Source organism: Rhea americana, unplaced genomic scaffold (assembly GCF_003343005.1).
Source record: "Rhea americana isolate MKP2758 unplaced genomic scaffold, rheAme1 scaffold_505, whole genome shotgun sequence".
Classification (NCBI taxonomy): Eukaryota; Metazoa; Chordata; class Aves; order Rheiformes; family Rheidae; genus Rhea; species Rhea americana.
The window spans coordinates 944-16,357 of NW_028186652.1; the positions used below are offsets into that span (position 1 = coordinate 944).

Here is a 15,414-nt window from a genome sequence, read left to right on the forward strand (position 1 = left end):
AGCTTTCAGCCATAGAAAAGCCACCAGGGGACAGACCATTTGTTTTATATATATTTGTATGTATATATATAGAGAGATATTTATATATATATAGATAGAAGTGGGTTCTTCTTCTCTCATGTAAAAATTCAAAATACAGTTTTTACTATTAACAATCTGAAGTGTAAATGTACAAATTTTTACTGCTAAGCAAAAGAAAAACAAAACCAAAGAAACAAACAAAAAGAAACACACAGAGCAAGAGAAAATAAAAGAGAAGATAGAGCTGGGCTWGGGGCGCCCTGGGCGCCCGGGGCACAGGCACACACGGAGACCCTCGGGGATCAGACCGCAAGGCAGAGACCACAAAGGGATCCAACCCACCAGCGCCAGATTGGCAAACTTTTATTTCTCTTTAAAAACCATCGCATCCACCTCTCCGGGGCAGGGAGGGAAGGGGACAGGGGTGGCGGAGGAACGCCCTTCCTCGGAAAAGCAACCCCTTCCGCGTAGGCAGCTGCCCGCCGCCCTGCCCCAGCCCGCAGCGGCCCCTCGGTGTCCGGGCAGGGCCCGGCCGCCACCCTCGGCAGGGGCGCGAAACGAAACACAAGCAGCACGTAGTGGCTAGCTGTTCGGCGGCCACCCAGCTCCTCCTGCCCGCTCACTGAAGCCACGGTGCACGTCCAACCTCGGCGGCAGGTCAGATGGCAACCACGCGACGGGGGTCTCTCGCACCGCTCGGCCCCCAACGACTGCCAAACTGGAGGAGCGCTGGGTGGCTAGAATCTAAAGCAGATTTCAAAACACCTCATTAAGCACACACACAAATGAAATCCTCACAGTGCCGGGGGAAGCAAACATGAACCAGAGGGTGTTTAGAGCTTTCAATGTCTGTGCAAAGCAAGGAGGCTGACGGCTGGACTTCCCTTTAGTGCGTATTCACTCTCTTTCACCCTGCTTTCAGCCTTAGGATACCGCAGGGTCCTTGGGCTTGGACTGCTCAGTCCCTGACAAGAGAGAGATGGTGGGATCTTCCGAGTACTCGTCTCCATCCGTGAAATATGGCCCTTCCCCCAGCTCAAAGAATATTGGCAGGTCTCCGCTCCCCGTGTCGACAGCGCTCGAGTCCACCAGGAAGAGGGGCTGGGCGGTGTAGTGCACCAGCTGCTTCCCTGCAAAGAGAGAGTTTGCACGAGGGTAGCGCCTTTCGGCGGGAGGCAGAACGGGCCGGGCAGAGGGCTTGCTGCAGCAGCCAGCTAGCTGAAAGCTGAGCAGAAGAACGACAGCTACAGCTCTCAGAGTACCTGCCCATACCAACTGCTTCCTCACCACTTGCGAGGAGCAGTGCAGAGTCCTCGCTGTTTAACCGATGAGACACCGGGACTCGGGTGAGGCCCTCTGGCAAATCAGCCGAGAACAAGAATTGGACCGTAGCAAGGCCTCGCTCTCAGCCCACTCTCTGGAACGTGCTCTCTCTAGACTGGAGAGGCACCAGTGAGTGACCGATGGCTTTAATGGGCCTGCCGGGACAGAGGAAGCACAGGGAAGCAGGCTGTGCGACTTATCAGAGCCCAAGGGCAGGTGCTGGGTTGGCACCAAGAGTAAAGAGCAGCACCATGGTAACACATGCAATTCCATGTGTGCAATTCCACACACAGAAATATGTATTTTGGGAGCAGCCCAAATGATCTTGCCACAGCCGGGATTCTTGTGCTACTGGGTTGCTAAATACCAAGCCAGCCACCTTGTACCTGTGTCCGCTGTGCTGGCCTCTGTCTCAGTAGGTTTCTGCTGTTCCTGGGATGAAAGGAGATCYTGAATCTGCAGGGAGAAAAGCTGGGTTGGTAACTGCATTGCAGAGGTCAAATGCGCACGGAACCACGCAAACAGAGGGAACGGTTCGCTCTGTGCCCACCTCAGGAGCTAGCACACAAACTGCACAAAGAAAGCAGTGGTTTACACCCCGAAGCCTCCCTACTCAGAGGGAGACATCCTCAGAGTTGAAAAACGCCTGTGACTCAGAAGGCTGTCACTGACCTACTACAGATCCAGATGCAGTCTGCTCAGTGCGCTCCGATGCCCAGGTCGCAAACGTGACTGATACGAGCAGTTCTACAGCACCGAACTCTACGGGCCGTATGTGGTTTCACAGATCATCTYTGCTACAAGCAAAGGCTCTTAACTGCAATGTTCCCTTTGATCACAGCGTGGAGCGACCCTACGGGTCGGGATCCAGGGGATCCCGAGGGAGCCTTCCGGAGACACCTGTAAGGAGCCCGGTTTTATTGGAAGACTTATTGCTAGTAGAAGTTATGAGAGGGCTGCTGCACACACCGGTAAGCTGTCAGAGTGACCCAGGGTGAGGCAAACTAAGACACAATTCTGTTTCACATCTCTGCCCAAGAGCRAGACTGGGCTGGAAAGGGCAAGAAGGGAGTGTTAAAAATAAAGGGAGAAAAAAGCTGGAAGCGGGAGAAACCGCTCTGCTCCCCTGAGAAGCTCTGCTAGCTGAAAAGTCCGGAGGGAAACGCTGCTGCTCGCAGAGCTCACGTGCCGCCCGGGAAACGCTGCGCTGAGTCTGCTAGCGCCAGGCCCGGGCAGGCAGCTGAGCTGAGATCAGGACTCTCCACCCGGGCCACTGCGAGGACAACACCTTCACAGAGACTCCCTCGTGGGACCACTCTCCCTCTCCAGATTTACAATCACCTAATAATCTTGTGGCTACTACAGCAACTGATTTCATGGAAAAGTTTCCTTAGCCAGTATTCAAATGTATTTTTAGCATTGATTTTACTGCTTAGCAACTGGTACTAAGCAGACCACTTGTGAACACACAGGTCTTCAGAGACCATCTGTCCATGTTTTAGGAACCCTGCAGCTGAACCTGCACCCAGCACAGGGGTGTTAATAGTGCAAAGGCTGGGTGAAGACACAGCCCGATAAAACACCCCTCTCAACATTATGGAGAAGAAGCAAATACATATACAAGTGACCTTGATCCAAACCCTATGTGAGCTGAAGAGGTAATCTGTGAATTACAACGGACTCCAACTAGGAGTCCTTCAGTAAATCATACTTCCAGATTTTCTATGGTGTAACTATAAGCTCAAAGCTGGGAAAATCCCAACATGAAGTAATTCATTTCTGAATTACTGAATCTTTACTGCTCATRTTCTCTCCCAAACCCCACTAATCCCTTGTCCTGTTCTCCCTGCTGAGCCAGGGCCAACCCCAGCCTCTGGCTCTACCTAGCAACTGCTCTAGTAGAGTCTTGAGTCTGTAGGAAATTTGGTTAAACAACTTACAGGGTAGATATTTGTCTGCATATGTGTAAAATATTACTCTGCATCTTTGCATTTTCCCACCCCTCACCCCCCTTTTCCCATGAAAATCCAAAGACCTTGGTTCTTGGTTGGCTATCATGAGCCTACATTGTACCACTGGGCAGTAGGAAGGAGTAAAAAAGTAAGGAAAATGCCCAGCAAATGACAAGCACTAGAGACACTGTAGAATTATTAACTGCAAACTCCTCTTTTGTGTTTCACCAAACATGCCAGAAACACTCCAGGGCAGGGGAAGGTGTATCCCAAAGAGCTCACGGGAATTGTTTCACTTAGGGAAAACCTACAAGGACTCCAAAGGCACATTTCAGAAAGGGAGATTAGAGAGGAGCTATCCCTGCTTCCCCTGCTCCATAATATCAACATTAACACCTTCTTCCCAGGCACCCCAGGAGCATGCTTTGAATGACCTGTGGGCCCACAAGGTCCTCAACAAAGAAACGAAAATTGGGCTTTCCTGTTTCGCAAAAACTTTCAAGATGTTTCCTGTTCTGCGCTGGGGAAAAAACAAGATCCCTTTGTATTTTTTTCAGATTAAGAAAAGAAAAAGAGAGGGAGAGAAGGGGTTAGAAACTAGCTGAGAGACGCATGCTCAGTTTACCAACTGGAAAAGGAGTTCCCTCTTCTGTCTGATTTGGACCTGATTCATCCTCTGCACTCACAGAAATTACCTTAACATCCAAGGTTTTGTTTATCTTGGTCTCCCTCTCAATTTTTCCTCAAGGAGTTGTTGCACTTTGTGCAAATATTGATATGTTGCCCCACAGCTGGACCACGCACTCAGCTGGCAGAACACCAGGGCTCAAGTTACTGGTCTGCATCAAGGCAGGAAAATGGACTTGGCTCTGCGTCAGCCCAGGAGCACTCCAGGCATCAGGCTACTCTAAAGGTCTGGGACTCTCTGTTTTTGACCATAAATTCCACCTTGCTGCTCCAATGCTTTCTCAATGCAGCCATGAAATGCAGCATTTGACTAATCATCATTATCTGATGAAAAAATCATTTTATCAGGCAACACTGGCTCTTGCAGAGAGAGCCTGTATTTAGTTCCTTAAATAGTATTCAGTGCTGATGATATGGAAGTAAATAAAATAAATAATACAGCACATGATGGAGTTTGCCTTGAAAAAACCTCTTGACGAGTTAAGAAAGTCAAAAGCAGGGTTTATGGAAACCACATGCAGCTCTATAGGCTTCAGTGCAATTCCATGTTCAGGGGGCAGAGCTCGCATGAGAGATGGAAGTCTCAGCACCTAATTAACTGAGTATGAATGATGAAGTAGCCCAGTTCTCTGTATGAGCTGCTCAGAGAAAGCCACAGTGCTAATTGAATTATTTCCCCCCGGTGGCTCCCCAAGCCCTCGCAGGGCTCTGCGTTCCTCCTTTCTCCCACATTCCCTCCCTTYGGGCTGGGGCTGGCCTGGACACTCTTCAGAGCCTGTCAGAGCCTTCCTTTAATCACATGGAGAGTTTGCTGCAGAACAGCAGGACACACTTCATTCTGGCAGCTGTGTGTGCATGGAGGGATTTTTAACAGCTACTCACACTGGCAAGGCTGCTGTCCAGGTCGGGAAGGTTCATGTCTGTAACCGTCATTGAAGGGCTAAACAGCTGCCAAAGGAAAGAATGATTAGTGTAGGGAAGGAAAGCAAACCCAGACGTGCTGTGGAAATTCATGGTTGATGCTACCGTGGTCCATCTGCCATTGCAAGCCACATGCACATGGTACTGCAAGACGCAGCTGGGGCCCAGCTCCTGGAAGGACAGGCAGGAGGGAGGCGATACTCACATCTAATAGTGCGCTTGTGTCTACGCTGAAGCCGTGTGTGGTCAGCATCGTCTGAAGGTTATCCAGATTGGAATCAATGGTATCCAGATGGTCACTGAGTTCATTCCTGTGTAAAAGACAGACAAGCACGGACAATCAGTGCTGAGAAGGCCCTCCCAGGTTCTAGGCTACTAAGGGGACTTTGTCAGCCCAAGGAATGCAACCCTCCTATAACCTGAGCAGAAAAGCAGAGCTGGGATTCATGGCTCTTTGCACAGATGCCAACTCCAGTTGCCAGTGAGCTCAGATGTACTGATATAACACTTAAGTTATTCTTTTTCCTTCTCTCTGCTTAGTCCTTGGGCTTGAACTTAAGAGACATTTCTTGGACTCTTCCAATTGAGAGGCCTGGGGGCGAACAACTCAGATGAATGAGACACAGTGAATTTCTTACAAGCCCTAGGACTTTTGCAAGCCATTTAGATTTTGTGGCTATGGTGCTAGGTAACCACCAACCGCTATGGGCTGACAGGGATTTCAGTGTAGCTCTGCCTTTGCAGTAAGTAGCTTTGGATCCTTTCTTCAGCCCAAACTGTTTGCTACATCCTATCAGTGACATATGACAAAGAAAGGTAACAAACCTTCTCTACTGCAAGACCTGGTTTGGGGGAAAAATTTCAGAGACCAATGCTAGCCAGAGAAAACCTTCACAGCGGGACTGGCAATGGGGAAAATCTCATTTGTTCACCAGGAAATGCAGTTTCTAGTAACAACACAGGGAACTAAAGGTGCTTCCATTTACCTGGGGGAACAAATCTTCCCACTGCATCCTGACATGCACACAATCCTGCACAGCTCCTGGTAGTACCAGGAACTATACAGCTACACAGCGGGGCATGGGGGAAGCACAAAGTTCCCACATAAATCACAGCTCACTTCTTAGTGTGAGCTCTCTGTTGCAAGCAGCAACAGCTCCAGATAAGGACTAAGAGTGGAATTCATCTCAGCTAAATTGGTAACTGAAAACAGATACCTTGTCAATGCCAGGCTCCCTTTATCATCACCTGGAAACTGGACACTGCCGAGATGGACAGGCACTGAAGTGCCAATCCCCCAACCAAGGCCCTGGGACAAACAAGGCCAGCTCAGACRACATGGCTCGTTCCCTTCTACAGCGCTCTCAGGTAACACTGCAAACTAAAGTGGATGCCAGAGAGTAAGCAGTCCTGGTAAGGATTATTTTTGACCRACTTAGACTTCGGACTGCTAGACTGAACTCCAGAGAATGGTCATGTGGACAGCAGAAAGATAGTAAAATTTGCAGAGGCAACGATGACATGTGGGAACTGACTCCRTGCTCTTTTACTCTCTAGCTCCATCGTGTTCATGGCATTTCAGAGTAACAGAAGAAAGTGGATGCCATAAACCTCAYGGTGCTACAATGATGTAGCATCATGAGGCTCTCTAAAGACATTATTGGGAAGAAGAGTCAGTTTTGTAGTGCCTCAGGGTCTGACCTACTGCCCTAGTGAAAAGCCACCAAATTTGGCAAAATTAGCAGCAACAGGTTCAGCTTATCATAATGTCACTAGTTCTGGCATGGCCTCATGTTTGAGCCACCACATTCTCTGACTTAGGAGGACTTTTTTTGGCTACTGATAGTGCTCACAACGGTACTAGTGGTGTAGGTCCCACATAGGGAAAACCAATACTGGTGGCTGAAGAGGAAGTCATTAGAGAGGYACAGCTGCATGCACCCAAGCATGAGGCAAACACTGAAGCAGCAGTCTTCAGTCTCATGTGAACTAGAAAAATGTGAAGAAGCTACTTCTCCTGTTCCATGAGGGTCTGTACTTGCTGTAGAGTTTGCCCATCCAAATAACACTGCCACCAATATCCTGCAGAGCAGCATTTCTMTGATTACCCCTTTGGGGTGCATACTATCCCAGAGCCCATGCAATGCTGCAGACACGTGACTGCAAAGGTATGTATTCTAACGTAACACCAGCAGCTCCAGCATCCCTCGCCTGCCTAGTCACCTACAGGCCCAGTGCATCCTGCATGAATAACTGTGGCTGGCCATATCAGAACTTCACGGCAGTCTCTTTTGGATTCTCCTACCCTAAGACACCACCACGAAGATCACAAAATCAAGACTTTTTTGCTATTGCTGCTAAACACTGAAAGAGGCTACAAGGTCACATCACAGTTAAAAAAGCCTAGCAGTAGAAACGAGTATGTTGCCAGAACAACAAATATACTCATTCTGGGAATACTGTGCTTGAGGCCACAAGAAAGCTGGCTGCAGACGAAGCCCATGAACACATTCCTGCCTTATGTCTTCAGTGCACGCAAGTGGGAGCTGCAGAGATTTGTAGTTCTTTTTTAGAATTAAGATATACAAACACTCTGCAAATAAATTACTCATCCAAGTTTGYGATTTTAAATGACTTCTGAAGTCCTTACTGCACAGCACCTGAAATGTTCTGACAGATTTAGAATATTTTCAGCAATTCTGTAACTGGAAACTTCCAGTATTGTGGAATGGATAAATTTCCAGCCAAGAGAGCATTAGAAACCACAAAGCGTTACCTGTGACAAGCTTCTCTGTTCATTCCTGAGAAGATGGAGTACAGGAAAAGGTATGATCCAGATCATGCAACAAGAGGCTTTGGGGTTAGACTATTAACAAACTCCAGATCTTCAAAGCAAGTCTCCTTGCTTCTTTGCATAAGGAAAGAAGGGAACTGAACCACCATTTTCAATGTTGAACAGGCACTTGGCAATTGCTGTCCAGTTCCCAACACTACTCACAGGTAAATCTATAGCCATGGATTCAAATCATAGGTCAGGCTCTGGTTGTGCTGAGCTATATTCTACATCAAGCTAGGTTTGCCATCAAATGCTCACAGCAGGGAAGAAAGAGGGGATATGACTCTGAAACAACATAATTTTGCTCAACTTCCTAGGTGCATTGCAGGTTAAAGTAAGAGGAACCAATGTCTGCAGGGAAGATCAGAGAGAGGTTGCTGCATAAGACACTGAGATGCAGGGAGTTCCAAGGACTCCATAAGATTTGTGTTTGTGTCCTKCAAGGTCAATAGCTCCAAGGAATGGCCTGAGACAAAGGCAAGGAACAGAATGCAAGACAACCGTCCTCCGTGGCGAAACGGATCAACACCTTCTCTTCAAAGATACTGAATACTGATATTCCACCAAAAGGATTTTATGACCCCAGCAGTCCACAGAAGAGCAGAGCAAACTTTCTGGAAATAAAGAAACTAAAAGTAGCACACTAGATACAGCATCTGCAATCCCTATAGAACTGAACTGCATTAACTGTGGAAAGAGACAGGAACTCTGACATGAGGGCCCCAACAAATCGCTGTAGGAGATCATCTAACTAGTATTAGGCCCTACAAAATAACTGCGGAGTTCCTGGGCAATGTGACAGACTCAGGATTGAATACACTAACTGACCCCAAGTATGCACAGGGAAAGGAGGACTGGATACATTCTGGAGCTAAAGAATAACCCTATCCTAAATGCAACCCTCAGATGTTTCTTTAATGCAAGTTCTGGCTCTGCTTCCCTGTCACACTCTCCATCCACATACTCAGTAAAAACAGTGCATCTTCACCGTAAACTCTGTATCTCAATCTATTTTCTGGCTGCCAGTTACCTCATAAGAATAACAAATCTATGCTATGCACCACACCTCACTTGAGCACCACTTCCTCGGTTCCCATGGGCAGCCTCAAAGACCACGTGCTATTGCGAGACCCCTTGCTGTCTGAGTTTCCATCTGATGAAGTGATGAGAGTTAGTTTGTGTGGTGTGGTCTCTCTTTGTGTGGGCTGTTTTACAGCCTGAGAAGTAGCTATGTAAAAATAGCACCTTCTTACTCAAAAGACTTACTCTCTGTGGGTCTGCCTCRGACTTCAATGTACTTTCTTTTTCAGCAGAAAGATGTGTTTAATACTGATGCCCTAGTGGCTCTGGACGGCGTGGGAGAGGAAGCTAGATTATGCTGTGCCCACCATACTGCCAGGGAAGCCTTGACCACAGAATCTTTATTATAACTTATTGAGGCAGTGCAAAGCATGTGACTTGTATCCTCCTCCACCGGGAACACGCAGAGCTGGCAGTGAGGAACAGCAGCTTTTTAGTGGTGAAAAGACACATTTTGATACGGACATCACYGAGAGAGAACTCCATCTGCCAGACCATTACGAGGCCTCCAGAACTGGTCCCTGCTATAACCGCAGCTGTGTTTCACTTGGCTAGCAGCTGCACATGAGCCTAGTCAATACTCAGCACCACGCTCTAGCCTGATCCATGGCCATGGTGAGAACATCTTTCCCAGTTAGGGTCTGGAGTTCTTGTGGAGCTACCGAGCATGGTTCTTAGACCTCCATCAAACATAGTCAATATGATAGCGAGGGGAAGCTTCCAGGGTCCCTAATACCTCCCTAGCAGAGCTGCCGGTTCTTCCGAACCTTAACAACTATAGGGTGCTGGCTACTTCCTAGAAACAGCTGACTGGATACTAGACATTTCTAAGCAATAAACTACCTCCAGTCTTCTGATTTTAAAGCACTGGGAAGATGCACAGAACTGTTTTTGTTCCCTGTACCACTTTCCTTTTCAAACGTGCATTGTCTGAAAGCAAGAAGAAAGAGCAGATTGGCGCRATTATCATGTTTATACAGGATAAAGGCAGTCCTCTGGACCCTGCAGTCTCTTCAGAAAAAGGTCATCCTTTTGTTATGTGTTTGTATGCAGGAAATGGGCTTGTTGTGTAGGACAGCAGGCCCCAGGTTCCACCAGCTTGCAAACAATAACTATGGTGCGAACTAACAACTCCTACGAGGACTTCCTCTGACAAACCCCCTTGTGGAGGAGACATCAATTTAGAAGTGCATTTTAGCCATCAATTTAGAAGTGCATTTTAGCCCCAGACAGCACATTGGTTATGAATTATTTTGTACGCTAGCAAAAACTATACAAGGGCAATATCTCACAGAGTTTTTCCTAGGCTTCCACTATCAGCCATGTGGGAGAGAGGATACTGGCCTAGACAGATCTTTGTCCTCCTCTGGGATGTTTTTTCTTATGGAAAAGCTTTATTACTATAGCATCTTGGTGCACAGTCAGGTTTTGCAGTGGGAAGTTTCATTGTTCTGTCATTACCAAAAGAAACGGAGAATATATCAGAAAAATCATTTAAGCCCTGAGCTCCCATCACATTTCAATGAAACACTTTATTTCTTAGGTGTGTGAATTCCATGCTGGCAAGAGCTACTAAACCAGCAGCTCTCAGGGCTGAAGTTTCCATTCACTAAAAACAGGTACAGCATGGACAACAGCAAAGCAGACCTCCCTCCGTTCCCTGCCAAGACCACCTAAAAGGATAAGAAGCGATTTAGCCTCTGCTGGCCGTTCAGTACTTTTACTTGCTGCGTTGAGTTGGCCAAGAAGTCTGCCACTCAGTGCCAATTTTCAGAGCGAGTTTTTTTTCTTGTCGATATGCTACCTATAACGTCACGACTGCTGGGAAAGCTGACTTCAAGGCAAGGACAGCTCCCTGTTTAGTGCAGTATTCCTCTGCTCTCTTGCCCAGAATTACAACGCTTGGGGACAGCAGGCTATTGAAATGCTAACCCTTGCTGTGATCTGCAATGAAGTGAGGAAGAGGAAGAACTGGGGCAAAGACGAGTGACCTCTGACATCTGCGATGTGCGAGTCAAACTGAAAAATACAAACAGAAAAGGATACTAGATTCAAAAGACTCACAATCAGGCACTTTCAGAAATGAAATGTTTGTTATGTTCAAAGGCAAGAACAATTAATCAACCATGCTCCTGCACTTTAAGCAGCGTGTTATGTGCTGCACTGCAGTTGCGTTGCTGCAGTGCTTCTAAAGCAGGCAAGCAGTTTCAGGCTGGCAGAATTATTATTAACAACAAAAACACACAAATAGAAACAAACAGTCCTGCAAAAGCAAGTGAAGACAGCACAGCTCCTTTACAGCATAGCCAAGCACAGTCAGAAGTTTCTCAGTAAGACAAACTATTTCTGATATGGTTTGCTACGTTAACTGCTGTAGCACGGCACTAACGCGCGGATCACAGTCGCTGTCACCTCTAACGTGGAGCCGAAGCCCTGGGGTAACACAGGCCCTGGCACACAGTGCCCTGCTCACAATGACAGTGACCTGTGACTCCATGGGACACAAGTCATATTAACAAGGTAGGTAATAATGTTTTTCAGTCTGTCGTGGGCTTTGGCTCTTGAAATGTGGCTAACATAGGTCCACAGGTGCATAACGTTTGGGCAACACTGTCAAGCTTTTCCATGCAAGCGTGTGCTTTTATGGTCTGAATCTCAGTACTATCACCTTGTGCTAAAATGCTCTTGGTCACATGTAGGTAATTCTCAGTTCATATGAAACTCCCCTGGATCCCTTCAAAAGCATTAAAGAGGCACCGCATGCCATGACCTGCAGCTTTATGGGCTGCTCTTCAGTAAATTTGAGAATAACTGAAACCTGCTTCATATGATGAGAAAAGGTATCACTGAGACTTCTAGGTAAGGATGCCTGGGTCAAGTGACCAGTTTGGGCTCCCTGATGCACCTTAAAGTCATCTACTATCAGTACTCATTTCCCTTATCACATGATCTCCGAAGAGTGAGCAAACTCCTCGGGATTGAACAGAAGCCTCAGGGACAGGGTGCTCAAGTGTAGCGCACTCTCGGTACAGTGCACGTGGCATGCTAGAGCACGCGGCTTGTGGGCCCCAAAGTTCGAGGAGCGAGCACTGAGCGGCAAGCTCTGACCACAGTGGGGGGCACACGGACGGGCTGTGTCCCTTGGCACAGGATGCTCTGACGGAGGGTCTGGTGCAGTCCTGGGAACATCATAAACAGTGTGCTGCCCATTTAAAACAGCGCATTGCCGATATTTCAATTAACAAGTCATCCTTTCTTCCTGCTCAGTATATCTCAGTGTAATTCATGCTCTGGTCACGCCACTTTCCACTGGGCACATACGACTGCCAGTAGGCTTCAACTGCTGCTCTACTACAAGTAGATGCATGGTAGTTTCAGCTATATAGGAAAAGAAGCCAAGGCCTTGACTTGCCAGGAATGCTGACCCCCTCCTCTGATTTTTTATCACTCTGACTTAAGAGGAGACATAGTGTTCAGTAACTGAGCAAAAATGCATGCAGATATGCTGAACACAAAGCTAGTACCATCCAAACCCAGGTAAGAGCAGAGGCTTGGCTTTGTTCTTATTATTCACACCTTGCTTTAGAATTCTCTGGGGCAGAGACAGATTTTCTGTTAAATAGTTATGCTCTGTCTAGTGCCACAGGCTGTTGGCTAGTGTGGACTGCCACAGTATGCTACAACTCTTCTTTTACAAATTCATGTGGCAAACATGCTCTAGGAGCTGGGAGGTGATACACTATTACTACACGGCTGGGAATCTTTACTGGCCAGATCCCTTACTTTTGTAATGCCCTTTAAAGAAGCAATGTTTTTTGCAAAATGCTGGAGCACCAGAGGAAGTCCTTTCTCTCATGTAACTCCAGGAAGCTCTCTAGGATGAACCATGGAGCTTGCTCTTCGCAGGGGCAGGGGCAATTGTTTTCTGTATCCTTTGGCTGCTGCTGCATGGTCTGCAAGACAGACCTTAACAATTCAGAAACACCCTCTGCAGCACTCCTTTCATTTTTATTATCCTTTAAATGGCAAGTTTCAACTTCTGATGAGCTGCACTGTAAGATTTGTCTCTTTCTAAGGACTGTAGGTATCGGTGAAATGGATTACAGTGCTCTGGACAGATCTATATAGGTGAAGCTATAGACAAAATCCTCCTACAAGGCCGTGAGGGAGAAATAAGCAGGCATTTCCTAACCCCATCTGAGAAAGGTGTAAATGCAGCTAACATTGTTCCACTGCCCTGCCAACAGGCTGTAGTCCTTGCTGTGGCAAGGCTGCCTTCAGCTGTCTCTGCACTCACTGTAGAGTGTTAATGGAAGAGTGATTCTTCCACAGGTTTTGTCCTTGTTTTCATGTAGAACTACGACACACCGCAGCTCAGAGTGATGGCTAATGCAGAATTCATTAGGAGAGAAGCAAAGATGTCACAACATCACTACCTAGGRTGCATGAGTCCATAGGAACCTTTTGTCTAAAAGAGCTCTCTCCTGCCTCCTGGGCCRCTGAAACTAATTGCATCTTCCCCAAATTGCTTTCATACCTCAAGGACAGAAAATCTTTTCAGGTATTCAGAGGGAATATGTTAACTCTGATGCTCTGTTTTCCCCAGAACACATGGAGAACAGGATGTGGCTGAGATCTCAGCTTGGTTGAGAGAGAAGTTCTTTATAAATTGATATGTACAAACAAACGTCTAGCTTTTCAACACTTGCAATTACAGATGCGAGCACTGTGTGGTGATAAAAGACGTAAGACTACACATTTGCTCCCTAAAAGAGTCACCCATCAACATTCAGCCTGCCACTCACCGAGTCCCTCCTCACTTTGATGCAAGCTGGGTCTTATTGAGCGAAGAGGTTGAGTGGGAGAATGTATTTACCATGACTAGAACTAGGGAGTGGGAACAAACAATAGTTTAATGTGAAGCTTCCTCTCTTATTTACTTGAAAGGCAGCTGGGACAGGCAAAAGCAGAGGACAGTGTAGGTGCAATGTCATAGCGCATGTTGTTAGAGCAGTCGCGTGGCGAAACGCTGCCCACAGCGGTTCTAAGCCTTATGTTGAGGTAAACCCACCGAGACTACAATTCCTAGCAAGCAATACTGGAAGCTGCTTGCACTGTATGTCTGTCAGCTGCCTTTGGACTCCAAAGCCAAAGCAGAAACTTTTATGCTGTGAGGATATGCTGGGTTGATCCTGTGCTCGGCCCAAGATGAAATACACCTAGTTTTACAGTGATTCATTTCTATACTGGAGGAGCAGACAGCTCGAACAAGCTCTTGTTTAGCACCACTCATATTCTGGCATCCCAGTCCATGTGTCATCTAGTAGCAGGGTTTTGGGTCCCCTACACAGGAAGTTGCATTCTCTGTATGTGGTCAGGAGATGGGCTGTACTCATTGCTTCAAGCAGAACAGGAACAAGAGAGCGAAATATCAACCCTGGCACTTGCACAGAGCCACAGGCGAGTTCCTCGGACAAACAACCACGTTTGCTTCCAAAGCTGGCTGGAAGCCAGGTTACTTGCATCTTTAAAGCTTAACAGTACAGAGCGGTGGCATGGCTGGCAAGATCTCAGCTCGGCCAATCTCAGCACGGAACTTACTTGTCGAGGCAGGCAACGCTGAGGCACTTTTCCTGGGGCTGAGGCTGTGTGGTGCTGTCGCCAGTGGCAGCGGTYGTAGTGCTGGGTTCATTCTCCTGCAGGATGGAGTCAATGAACGTGGAGGGAAACAGAGGAGTTTCAACAGCAGGAGGGTTCCCAGGGCTGGCCTCCTCTATCTGGGGGCTGCGGGAAGGACTAGGGGGCTCTTCTTTGATACGGACCACAGGACTACTCCTTAGAGAAACAGGAAAAGAATGGTAAAAATCTTGCACTAACATTCTTGATTTCTAAGATCTGCTTCCACTCAGCAGGACAAAGATGCTCTCTCCTGCTCTTGCCTTTCTCACATACAAAGCCTCCAAACAGAGTCAGCTACAAAGATGATGTTGAAGGAGTACGTAAATATTTCTTCTCTGATTCTGATCCTAATCAGCTCCCCTACCATGAATGCCTTGTGCTGTTACCACAATCACAGCATATTTCCTGTGGCTACAGGTCTGAAGGCTGCTCAGTTCAGGGCCTGCTATGCAGTCAGTTTTGTACTGCTTACATTACTGTGAGGAGGATGATTTCACCCCCACCACCAGTACAGTTAAATCAGTACAGCTTTWGATGTGGACTGTCTTAGCTAGCAAAAAACAGCTCAGCATATACCCTTCTTTAAAGTCACCACTGAGACATGTATGACATAATTATCACCATACCAGAGGCCGCAYGGTCCATTCCACCAACATAAGTGGAATAACGCCTTTGTGCAGACAAAGCCTAGGATTAACCCTTTGCATAAGCACCCAGGCACTTTGAGGCGCACCTTTTTTATGAGAAGGGAAGAAGGCTTCTTCGGCCAGCCCTGATTTTGCAGATGGAAATCCCTTGCCACTCAAACTCACTGATTTAGGGGTGTAAGAGGCTCAATTAGTTCTGCTGGAAAGGACAGCAAATACAAAAGAACAGAGGAAGGCCCATTAAGCAAACATATGGTCTATATTTAAG

The 15,414-nt window shown here is 47.2% G+C and overlaps 1 protein-coding gene across 1 annotated transcript in view; it reads right to left on the reverse strand.

Moving 5' to 3' along the window:
- Positions 1–368: 368 nt before the first annotated feature.
- The window catches only part of HSF1 (heat shock transcription factor 1), a gene marked incomplete at its 5' end in the record, with an annotated part of 75,539 nt that continues 60,493 nt past the window's right edge, over positions 369–15,414 (reverse strand). The window contains 6 exons of the mRNA XM_085317783.1: positions 369–1,151; positions 1,731–1,800; positions 4,866–4,931; positions 5,110–5,215; positions 10,753–10,839; positions 14,422–14,655. Coding sequence (XP_085173909.1) covers positions 946–1,151; positions 1,731–1,800; positions 4,866–4,931; positions 5,110–5,215; positions 10,753–10,839; positions 14,422–14,655 — 769 coding nt within the window. The remainder of the gene's footprint in view (positions 1,152–1,730; positions 1,801–4,865; positions 4,932–5,109; positions 5,216–10,752; positions 10,840–14,421; positions 14,656–15,414) is intronic.